General features: G+C 42.3%; 1 protein-coding gene across 1 annotated transcript; it reads left to right on the forward strand.

Annotated features, from left to right (window-relative positions):
* Positions 1-1,460: 1,460 nt before the first annotated feature.
* LOC116637799 (cytohesin-2-like) lies at positions 1,461-10,006 on the forward strand. The gene is made up of 3 exons (XM_032413323.1): positions 1,461-1,503; positions 1,777-1,835; positions 9,222-10,006. The coding sequence occupies exons 1-3, from the start codon at positions 1,461-1,463 to the stop codon at positions 9,855-9,857; spliced, it is 738 nt and encodes a 245-aa protein (XP_032269214.1). The 3' UTR covers positions 9,858-10,006.
* The last annotated feature ends 2,269 nt before the right edge of the window (positions 10,007-12,275 follow it).

Here is a 12,275-nt window from a genome sequence, read left to right on the forward strand (position 1 = left end):
CCTCCTAACTACTTTCAAAGGTGGGTAGTTCTGAAGGTTTTAGCACTGCTATTCTCCTGTCTTCAAAAAATACATTGTATATATTGATTTGTGTTATTCCCATTAATTCGTTGAATATATCATGTTTGACTATACTACTGTATACTAGTGTATAGCTTTATATGCTGTGTAGTTTATATATACTACAATATAGTATATATAAATTACATATACTAATACATGGATTTGACTATGTACTACTATGTGCCACACACTGAATTACAGACTGCCTTCCAAAGAACCATGTGACATGTGTCTGCCACCAAGTTTCTCACAATCCCATTGGTGAAAATAGTCACTCTGTTTTAAAATATGGGGTATTAATAGAAAATGTGAGGTATAGTAAGGATAGCAGATGAGAAAACAATTGCCCTATTGAAAGATAGGTTGTTACTCGCAGTTCCCAAGAGGAGGGGCCGCACCATTCTCCATGGAGGGGGGCACATGAGGCACCTCAGGAGAGGAGAGAGCTGTGGATAAAAGCCTTCAATGTGGCTTCTTTGAGAAGAAACTGGTGAAGTATGGTAAGCAGGGTAGTTTGAATAAATTCAGTGTGCTGTGGGATGTAGAGCCTGTCCTTGTTGCTTAGTACCTGGCCCTGGATGATTGGAGCTGGTGGATTGTTGCCCAGAGTGTGAGAGCCAAGAAAGAAGGTGGTTGGGATATAGGTTCTGGATTGGTTAGTTTGTATTTAAAAAGTGTGCTCACAGGTGAGTTGTCTATATCTTTAGGAATCTGTTAACCCTAGAAAGGGGTAGACTCTCCAGGGTTAGTTAGCAGGGCCCCAGATGTCAAAGCATCAGAGACAGAAAATTAAAAGCTTAGCTAATACACTGTAAAAGTCAGGACAGGCTAAGTTATGTTGCAGTAACACATAAATACCAAACCTATTTATTTCCCACTTTCATAAAGCCTGCTGTGGGTCTGGTTAACTCTCTCCGACAGCTTGCCCCCACGTGGTAGCTAAATGATTCATATTGCTTCCCATCATGACACTCTGCTGCCTTACCTTAAGGTCTCTATGCTCCTGGAAGAGAAGAGAATTTGCAGCACTGCATAGCCTTTCCCCGCTGCCTAAGTCCAGAAAGGAGCACATCACACTTCTGCTCATAGTCCATTCACTAGAATTACTCATATGGCTCTGCCAGTGTACCTGGGGGTCATGGTGGGATGCTGTTGCAGAGGTGGCCAGTGGGAAGTCCAAAGCTAGGGGTTGAATGGAGGCTGGTCTAAATCTAAGAACATCAGCAGCAGCATCAAGCACCTTTGACTCAAGACCACACCAGAACAAGCCATGAGCTACAGCGGACACCAACACTAGGGCATTGATAACAGAGGCTGTTGTCTGAAGGCTGGGATAGGTGAAGTGTACTCACCTGGAGGTCAGTGGGAGCCAGAGAGAACTGAGTTACAGCACTAGAATGAAAGAACCCTCTGGACCTTCTCCTGTGGCCAAGGTGTCAGGTAGGGAGAAAAAGGGGAAGGGAAATTGACACAAGAGGAAAGCAACTGACAAAACAGAATTTCCCCTGAAGAGATTAAGCTAGCCCAGTAGAGACCAGGTATCAAATCAGAAATTAACCTACCCTGAAAGATTAGTTATTTTTTTCCACTCCCAAGCAGAAATAAGGGCTTTGAAACTAAGTTGGGTTCACTGATGAAAATGAAAGAAAGTTATATTTAGCATCCCCCCCCAATTTGTGACTATTACATTTAAAAACCCTTGTATATGTCTAGTTGAATTTTCATTTGTTATGAATGAAGTTGCCATTTTTGCCCAGAACCAAAAGTCGATTGTGAGTGGGGGTCCCCTGCATCTGTGACTATCATCCCTACATTGCACCCATTCACAGGCCTTGGCACTTTCATCTGGCAAATATATACTGACCATCAATTAAGCTTTAAGATTTGAAGGATATAATAGTGAGCAGAATAGACACGTTTCCTGCAATTATAAAGTTTATAGTTTACAAAGAGACATTTAAAAAAAAAATTGCTCAAGCTGGGGTGCCTGGGTGGGTCAATCTGTTAAGCGTCCAACTCTTGATTTCAGCTCGGGTCATGATCTCAGGGTTGTGAGATCGAGCCCTGCATGGGGCTCCATTGCTGGGTGTGGAGCCTGTTTAGGATTCTCTCCCTCTCTCTCCCTCTGCCCCTCTCCCAGCTTGCACACATTCTCTCTCTCTCTAAAAAATAATAATAAATAAAAAATTTAAAAAATTGCTGAAGTAATAAATTAATTACAGGTGTAATAAATGCTATGAAGATGGTCACTGTGCTATAATGTGTCTAACAAAGGAGTCTGTTACACATTGCTGCTTCTGACCTCTTTCTCTTGCCCTCTGCCTAGCATGTCCTTCCCTGACTTCTGTTGGGCAGCCTCCCACACAAACTCAAATGTCCCTCCTTCTTGATATTTTCCCTCTCACCTCAGTGAGAAGTGGCCTGCCTTCTTTTGGCTTCCAGTGGTAACCGTGGTTATTATTTTATTCATCCCACATTGAACTTTAGGTGCTTATATGAGAGGGTTTTTAAAAATTTCTCTGTGTAACCCAATCCCTGAGGACAAGGACCAGCCTCTTGCATACCTTTAGAAACCTCCTCATACCTAGTGTAATGCCTCTGAAATAGATTCAAAATAAATATTTGCTAAATAAACAAATCATGTTCATATCCAAATTAGACGATTCTGTCTCTTATGTGTCAAATGTCCATTTCAGTAATGTTAATATTGTTTATTGTTGAATTAATAATATATGCCCAATATGGAGTATTCAAATAAAGTATGAAAAAATAAAAGGTTACTTCTTATTTCTTTAAAAAAGTAATATTCAATGTATATATAGCACTATAAAATTAAGAATTTTTTTGTGTTTTTTTCATGTTGTGTATTTTTTTTAATTTTTTTTATGTATTTGACAGAGAGAGCAAAAGGAGGGGGAGCAGCAGAGGAAGAGGGAGAAGCAGGCTTCCTGCTGAGCAAGGAGCCCAATGCAGGGCTCGATCCCAGGTCCTGGGATCATGACCTGAGTCTAAGGCAGATGCTCACCTGACTGAGCCACCCAGGCATCCCTTGTGGGTCAGGGGCCTGCATGGCTTTCAGACCTTAGTAATTAGAACAAGCTGGCATGGGCCAATTATGGAAGAGCTGCACCTTACCCAGGTTCTCTTCCCTAAGTGACCTCTTCTCACAAGGGACATCCTCCTTTTGTCCCAGCTCACTCCTTTCACTCGTGTGCTACAGGTAATCTGATTGGTTTTGAAGAGAGAAATTTTGATTCATTCTTTCATGTCTCTATGAACCAGATAACCGTGCTAGATATTGCGGCTATAGCAGTGAGTCAAAAGCAGATTCCATCCCCTCCCCATGATTATGACAGCTTAGCTTTGTGTTTTGAGAGGTGTGTGGAAATACATAAAGCCCACCCAAATGAGTACCAGCAAAGGCTATCTATACAGAATTTGCTGTGGCTGGGGAGTGAGCCACCATCGCTTGAGTTTCAGCAAAGACTCAAAGGCAGGCAGAGGAGAGGGTCAGTTTTTATAGTGAAGAAAAAGGAGGGCTTCAGGTGTGTTCTAAGTGGAGGTGGGCCCTAAGTAGAGGCTGTTGGCTTGAGGAAGCTAGACTAGATGTGGGCTAACTAGAAGCGGGACATCCTATGTGGCTGGTTAAGGGTACCTATTTGACCTTCTCCATGTGGTCCTAAGTTAGAAGCTGGAGGAAAAAAAAATAGAGAAGATGTTAGTTACTAATCAAGTCCTGGCTGTTTGGGGATGAGTTTTACAGGGATTATTGTTTGGCTTCCTGGAATACTCACTTCAGATAGTAGTTGACTTCTTGGATCGCTTACTGTAAACAGGCTATCTTCTTGGGCTACTTGCTGCAGGTTGCCACAGAGTTTTATTTTTATATATAATCTGGTCGTTGTCCGTATACTCATTCTTTCAAGTATATTCGACCGGTTTTTCTGCTCCTCAACACAAAGTAGACAGTTTCTATAAGTGCATTTCTAAGTGACAAATGGGACTTCCAAGCACATTTTTCCCAAAGAGCCAATGACTGAGAGCTGTCTTTTAGTGATCATCAGTGTATGCCAGCTGAGCCTAATGGATGTAGCCTCCCATTCAGTCCTCACAGTGACCCTACAAGGCAGATGCTGTTAGTGTTCCCATTTTATAGATGAGAAGACTGAGACACAGAGGAGTTAAGAAACTTGCCCAAAGTCCTCTAAATTGGAAATAGAGGAGTAGGGATTTTTACTAAGTCAGTCTGACTCTAAACTTTTTGGTTTTAAGTAATGTGTTATTGTCTCTGTATTACTGTTTCCCTAACAACGGTAAATAGCTGTTCCTTTCTTATAAAGTCAGAGTATGGCTATGGCCGCCCACACTATTGCAGGGGTGAGAAACACGGCCGGAATCAGTAGGGACTCTGAAGACTGAATAAATGGATGGCTCCCTCAGGAGTATAAATGTCAAGTACAAGCAGAAAGGGGCTTTGGTGGAGGGCACAGCCATTCTGCAAAACAGATCATATTTAAGGTCAGCTGTTCATGGTCACGGACACCTTGTTTTTTTTTTTTTTTTTTTTTTTAAATCCCTGACATTTCTGTGATCTGAATTAGAACATGTGTGTAGCAGTTTTAGGTGCCACAGTAACATGACTTAACCCTTCCATCCCTGCCTTCCCCGTGCCCTTGTCCCCAGCGATACAATGGCTCACTGAGTGAGCCCTGTATACTGCTACTTACCACCATTTTATACCTTTTTTGTTCATAATTATTTCTTGGCTTTCCAGGCACGGGAAGGGGTTGCCTGAGCACAAGTCTTTGCACACAGTGGGTGTTCAGTACATTTGGCTGGTGTACCAAGAAGAAAAAAAGAAAAACATTGCCAGAAAGACAACTCCCTGGGGTCCGGGAAACTAAATTATAACTTAAGTCAATAATTTACCCTTAAAGGGTATTTTTTTATACATTTGTAGCACGGGAAATAGAATAATAAAAAATTCTCTTTAGATATCATGTATATTGTTTCCAAATAATTTGCTCTTTTTTTTTTTTTTCTTATAATGAAAATTCTAACACTGTTGATATGGTATAAATACATTGGTTACGTTAGAGTAATCTCAAAAATGTCCAACAAAGTTTCTCAAGAATTTTATCATTCTCTATTTATCTTAAAGCAGTGCTCATAAAGAGGTATAACTATTATCAGGGTGTGAGTATATAATAGGGTTTTGATGTCCCTGTTACATTACGGTCATGACATTCCTTTTATAAGAAAGGACAGGCAGGTTTATCACTCCAGTATAACCAGGCAAGGCACTTGGAAAGCTTCTGTAAGTCTTATAAGGCGATGGTGTCCTCTTTAGTAAATGACTACTTCTGTGTGCTAAGTAGTATGATCCTTAAAGTTCCCAGTGGAACCAAATTCTTAGCTCAGTTCTGGAAATACCACTAATCAATTGGGGAAATCCTAATAAGAAATTATTGGATTGACTAGATTTTGGGTGTCTCTCTGAACAACATCTTAATCTACAACTTTGTGGTATGTCAGGACCGGAAGTGAAACCACTCCATAGCGAGAAGGTAATAAGGGTGTTTTTCTCAATACACAAATTGGCCATTTTGACTCATTTTCAGTGGGTGATGGAGTCTCACTTACTTACTTGTTCTTTCACTCAGCCCTCCTATCACCAAGAACCAGCTTTTTTTGACGATTTCCCAAGGATCAACTTACAGAGAAGTGCCCATTTGCCATTTAAGACATCACTTCTGGGCTTGGCTAAGGCGATCATCATGAATGCAAGTACCTGAGCTTATTCCTCATGCTGGATGCTGTGCTGGCTGGTCTGCTCCAGGGCGTCCAACTGGGCTCAGGCCACCTGCACACCAGACATCTGATCCTTTCTCATCTGAATGCCAATCCATACAGGTCCAGCTTTTTGATTCTGTTTCCCAACCCATTCTCAATTCCTGGCTCTTTATCTAAAGTTGGCATTTAGACTTTCTCCAACAGGCTTGGCTGTTCCTCTTGCTCACATTGTGCTAGAAAATGTAATAGAAAACCCATCTTTCACTCTGCAACCATAGAAACCAGCCCTAATGCTAGCCATTTAATAGCTGTGTCAACAGGAGCAACCCCCAGAAGTGTGGGGGGGAGGAGAGTACATACAGCCTGTGGATCAAATTGAAGTGTAAAGGTCAAAGATAGTATTGAATTTCTATGGACAGCTCAGTGTGGAGAATTAAAATAAAATAATAAGGGTTTGATACTTATTTCCTTTAACGTTAAGTTGCAGCTGTGAAATTTTAACACCTGTAACTAGCATTTTAATCAACGTAAGAAATGGGATATAAGCATTTCTAGACTAATGTGAAAATCCTCTAGTTTTAGAAAGGAAACTTATTCTGCTACGAGAAACCTTTATCCAACTCTCTTGGAATTGACATACTACAAAATGTCACCTTATCGCGGCATCTCTATCCAATGACAAGAGAAGTTTTGTGTGGATAAAAGATGGAAGAACCCATTTCTGATTGTTGACTCAGCACTTTGGTAATACAACACCAGTTTAATACACAATTAGCAAAATTAGCCTCCATTCCATCACTTAAACCTTCTGCCTATGGAAGATGGCTGCGTCATTAGCCTGACAAAGTTGACCCAAGGGACTCCGGGCTACACTGAACAATGCCAAACCTTCCTGCTCTTCCCCCCACCCGTGCCCTACTTCTTGAGAATTTAATTTTCACCTTAATAGAGGGAGCAAGCATTCAAAAGAATTTTCTCTAGAATGGGTAATATTCAGAGATTACACTGGCTGTCTTAACCCTGAGAGAGCTGTTCATTTAGAGGATCAAGGATCTCCAAAGGATTAAATGGAGTAAAGAATATAAAAATGCTTTATAAAGTGTAGATTTTATAGGCAGAAAGAATGAATGCACATGTTCAATTGGGCATCACCATTATGTAAATCCTGCCGGGGCTCCAAGGTACCGTTCAAGTCTTCCCTCTATGAAGAAGCTTACAGTGGGTCCCAGCACTTCTCTCACTTCTGCTGCCCTACAGAGCCATGATTTGATATTTCACATGCATAACCTAGCACACAGCCTGCCTATTTTCTCTCAAACCCCTGCAGGCAAGTACCATGTGTCCCCACAAAATAGGCACTGGATGTTTGTTGACTAAGGGATCATGAAGAGATACATTTGTCAGGACAAGGAGTTTCTAGACAGTCACATCTGATGCATTCACGTTCTTCCAGCCCACCTCACCTCTGCCTTTAGACTTGCTGACACTGACATCCCAGGGTAGTTGTGAGCATCACAATAGTAGATAATGTAATTGGAAATTTATTATGAACTATATACAGTGCACTGACTGCAAATAATTAATGTGGCAGGTAATGATGACAAGTCCCAAGCAGAATCTGTGTTTATGTCAAATTTAGATGATACATCAAACATCAGTTAGGTTGAGTAGAATTTCCTCCAGACAAGAGGTGGTAAGGTGGATTTTCTGGGATTCAGAAAATCTGAGTTCAACTTGTCTATTTGCCATTGGCTTTGTGTCTAGTCTGAGTTTGATGTTTTTTTCTCTTGTGAAATTAGGTGGCTGGACAGATTGATTTCTGAATTCTCCTTCGATTCTATAAGTAAACAAAATGTAAGATTTAGCATCTGATCATTTCATTTTCATAAAATGTGGCTGGGCAAGCAGTAAGAATAGCTTCTAGGAAATCCACCATCATGTTTCTTTTCCCCCAGTTCTATTAGGTTGGAAAAGAAAAGCAATTCATTAATATGATCACTTTGATTCCAGTCTTGTTCCAGAAGGTTTACATAAACAAACCTCCACAACAAAATAAAAGCATACATGAGATAAAAAGATGCCAATTTCTCAAGTTTAAATACAATCTTTGGTTCTGAAATTCTTGTGATATTGGATTCCATCTATTAACATAGATTATTCCAAAATTATTTTTTAGCAGAGCCCTTGCTGGGTGTGTGGCTCCAGGGAAGAGAGATACTTGGCAATAGAACAAGAATTAACATTTTGGTGCAAGGAATCTTGGTTAAATCTAAGCAGATATTTCATGAGTAAACTATGCAAAATCTCCTCGGTATAAGAGCGTAGGGGAATGATAACATTTCAGACTGGGATGCTCAGAGAACGCTTTACTGAGGAGTTTGATATGTTAGGATGTATTAAAGAATGTAAAATGTACATTGAGTAGGGGATGCCAAGAATAATAGTGCAAAGGTGAAAACGTACAACGGACGTTTTTCTGACAGTTAGTAAAGCAGCCAGAATGCAGAAGGTCAGATATGGTGGTGGTGGAAGATAAGGCTTGAAAAACAGTATAGCCCTAACTGAGGATGACATTGAATGACACTGAACGGATGAACTTCAAAGAATTTTATCCTTTGGGCAATAAGGAGTACATTCAAACTTTTTAAAATGATAGCAATGGATTGAAGTGTTTTATTTTTAAAAATTTTCATCATTCATCAGAATGAGTTTAAAGAGGAGAAAGTGACAACAAGCACAAAAATTAACATATTATTCCCCAAGTCCAGGTCTGCATTGACAAAAATCCTGAACTTGGTGGATGGCGGTAGGAATTGGAAAAAAGGAAGAGAAGCAAAATAATGGGAAGAGAGAATTGTAAGTAGAAGCAACAAGTGAGGGGAACAAGGCAAAGGCCTGTAAGGTTTTAGGTCTGGGACACTGAGCAAATTAGTGGTACTTTTATAAAGAAGAGGAAGTGCAGGAGAGTAAACATATTTTGAGGAGCCTAATGGGGTCTTCAGTATTTTAGACAGTGAATTTGGATAGCAGGAATAGAGCTTAGGTGGAGGTAAGTATGAGTCCAAGTGCCAGGAGGGGGTCTTCTCTGACTGAGAGTAGGTATCACAGTAAGGGCATTCTGGGGGTTGAGAGCAGGAGTGCTAGTCAAACCTGCTTTGCATTCACCAATGTGTGAACCTGGCCCTGAGGCAGGAGGGCTTGGATTTTGGGGTCAGACCCTCCAGGCTTTATCTCCCAGCCCCACCACTTGCTGGCTACTTGACTTTAGGTAAATGACTTTACCCCCTGTGCCAGTTTCCCCTCCTGTAAAAAAGAGACAGTAATAGTGCCCTACCATTAGGATTGAGTAAATAAATCTATATAAGGTGTTTGGGACGCTTGGGAACACCAGCCTTCACAATCCCAACGTCCGGGACAAGCTGGACCTGGAGCGCTTCGTGGCCATGAACCGGGGCATCAACGAGGGTGGGGACCTGCCCCAGGTGCTGCTCAGGAACCTCTACGACAGCATCCGAAATGAGCCCTTCAAGATTCCTGAGGATGATGGGAATGACCTGACCCACACCTTCTTCAACCCGGATCCGGAGGGCTGGCTCCTTAAGCTGGGAGGGGCCCGGGTGAAGACGTGGAAGCGGCGCCGGTTTACCCTCACAGACAACTGTCTCTACCATTTTGAGTACACCACCGACAAGGAACCCCACGGAATTATCCCCCTGGAGAATCTGAGCATCCGAGAAGTGGATGACCCCCGAAAACCGAACTGCTTTGAGCTTTACATCCCCAACAACAAGGGGCAGCTCATCAAAGCCTGTAAAACAGAGGCGGACGGCCGGGTGGTTGAGGGGAACCACATGGTGTACTGGTTCTCAGCCCCGACCCAGGAGGAGAAGGAGGAGTGGATCAAGTCCATCCAGGCAGCAGTGAGTGTGGACCCCTTCTATGAGATGCTGGCAGCAAGGAAGAAGCGGATTTCTGTCAAGAAGAAGCAGGAGCAGCCCTGACCCCCCGCCCCCCAACCGCATTATTTATTACGGAGCTGCCCTACCCGGGTGGCCGGACCCCTGGGCCCCGGGGCTGCGGATCCTGGTTCTCCAATCCTGGTTCTCTGTTTGGAAAATTCACCACCTCTAGCTCCTCTCTCGTTATTTTTAATTAAAAAAAAAAAAAAAAAAATTAAATTACCTTTTCTAAGATTTGATTTTTCCTGTGTATAATTAGGATTGTAATAGTATTTATTTATAGACCTACTGTGAGAATTAAACACGAAAAAAGTACACAAAACTCTCAGCAAAATGCCTCTTTGGTAGCAAGAGCTCACTTTTGAATAACCACTTAATTCAATTATCCAATAAATATCTATCATGCGCCCCCTGCATGCCACGCACTCTCCTAGTAACTGGGAGCGTGACAGTGAAGGAAACAAACAGTGAAGGCACTCACATCTTACTGGGGAGAGGCCAGCAATCTCATGCCATGTGAAAAAAGGAAAGCAGGTCCAGGGCATTGAGAAGGATGCGCGTGGGCTTAGACAGAGTGGTAAGGAAATACATCCCTGGATGTATTTCCTGGAGAGGTGACATTTGAGCAGAGTTTCGGCTGAATGCAATGAGGGGAAACCCAAGCAGTAAACCTGCATGGGGTGTGAGGCCGGGTGGGGTGGGTCGGGAGAAGTTTCCAGACAGAGCCAACCACGCATGTGCTGCCGCCTTGCGTTTGTGCGCAGGTGCGTTGTAGTCTGGAGGACCGCTGGGCTCGGGGAGGCTGGGACACCGAGGAGGGTGTAGAGGGAGGTGAGGTGTGATGAGAGCAGTTCCTGGAAAACAGTGCGGTCCAACATGCCGGCTGTGTATGTAGTGCTGTTAACATTTCTAGTAGCTACGTTTCTGAAAGGAAGAGAAAGAGGTGAAATTAACCCAATGTCGCCAACACATTCTGTTAACACGCAATCGCTATAAAACCTATTAACCAGAAATGTATAATCTTTTTTCTTTCTTTCTTCCGTTTTGTGTATTATATCTTTCAGACATGGTGGGCACTTTCCACTGAAAACACATCGCAATTCAGACCAGTCACATTTCAAGCACTCAGTTGCCACATGTGGCCCGTGGCTACCATCCTGGGTGGCACCAATATAGCGCAGAGAGTGTAATAACTCATGGGAAGGAATCTGGATTTTATTCTGTGAGGAATAGGAAGTCGTTGGGGGGTTAGAGGGCTGGGGGAAGGTGTGTGTGTGTGTGTGTGTGTGTGTGTGTGTTGCAGGGTGAGGGATGGGGAATATCATGATTTGATTTTGTCTTTAAATTGTCACTCGATAGGTGGCTCACCAAGTATAAATCTTACTTCTTACACTTGGTTAAACAAAAAATATCTCCTAGACTTACTTCTTTAAAATCACATTAAACCCAGTTCCAAACTCTTTTTGTCAGGTGGACGAGAAATTTATTTCCAAACATTTTTGTGATTCCACTTCCGTTTTTTTTTTTCCTTCTTTCAACATTTTTAACTCATGGATTCAGTGTTTCTGTGGTTGTTGGAGTAGAGCAGGTAGTCAGTGCCAAAGCATGGGAGTCCATTCCAAGCACCAGTTTACTCTGGGTGTTATTGAGATGCCCATTTCCAGAGCCCAGGTATTCCCGGAAGTCTGTGGCTTCCATCCCATCTATGGCACAAGTACGTAGCAGAGTGGGAGGCTGGTATCCTGGTGCCCTGCCTTCCTAGTGCACCTTGCAGGGTCCTGTCACACTTTCCAAGGAGTTCTTTATGTTATGAGCTACACTGGTTTTCCTCTCCTTTCCAGGCCTGGAGACAAATTTTTCCCATTTCTCTTTCTTTCTCCCCTCCCCAAAGAATACCTTGGATGATCCTTTCAATCACTCAGATTTCAAAAGAGACAGAAAGAAGGGTTGTCTTCTGCAGCTCCTGTTCTCCCACCCCCTGCCTCTTGAATCTCTGAAGCAAAGAATTTGAATGGGCTTGACTACCTGCGCAGAACAAATGAATGAGAAATAAAGGGAACAAATGCAAATTAGCACCTCCGTGAATTACCTGCCACACCAGCTCTTATTATGGCATAGAAGACCTTTAATTGGTGGTTGGATATTTCTAACATCTCTGAACTGGATAGATTCACATCAACCAGAAGTGTGATCTACGTGAGGTTCTGCAAAAGCATAAAAAGCAAAGAAATGATTGCTAGATGATTTATTCATTTCTGATTTTCTTCATGTTTAAATCTTGCTCCTCAAAGTGAGATCCTTGAACCATCAGCGTTGGCATTCTCTGAGAGTTAGAAATGCAGCTTCCCAGGTACCCCCACAGTTCTAGGAATCAAAAGCCACATAGTAACAAGATTCCCCAGGTGAGAGATGTGAACACTCAAGTGTGAGAAGCTCTGATCTAAGACACAGTGACTCTAA

Source organism: Phoca vitulina, unplaced genomic scaffold (assembly GCF_004348235.1).
Source record: "Phoca vitulina isolate PV1807 unplaced genomic scaffold, GSC_HSeal_1.0 scaffold1, whole genome shotgun sequence".
NCBI classification, from domain to species: domain Eukaryota; kingdom Metazoa; phylum Chordata; class Mammalia; order Carnivora; family Phocidae; genus Phoca; species Phoca vitulina.

Excerpts from the sequence above, each read along its gene's own strand:
- LOC116637799 (XM_032413323.1), top strand. The coding sequence starts at position 1,461 with ATGAAAGAACCCTCTGGACCTTCTCCTGTGGCCAAGGTGTCAG. Across the intron at positions 1,504-1,776 it reads TCCTGTGGCCAAGGTGTCAG|TTGAATTTTCATTTGTTATG; the intron begins GTAGGGAGAAAA and ends GTATATGTCTAG. Across the intron at positions 1,836-9,221 it reads CCCAGAACCAAAAGTCGATT|GTGTTTGGGACGCTTGGGAA; the intron begins GTGAGTGGGGGT and ends AATCTATATAAG.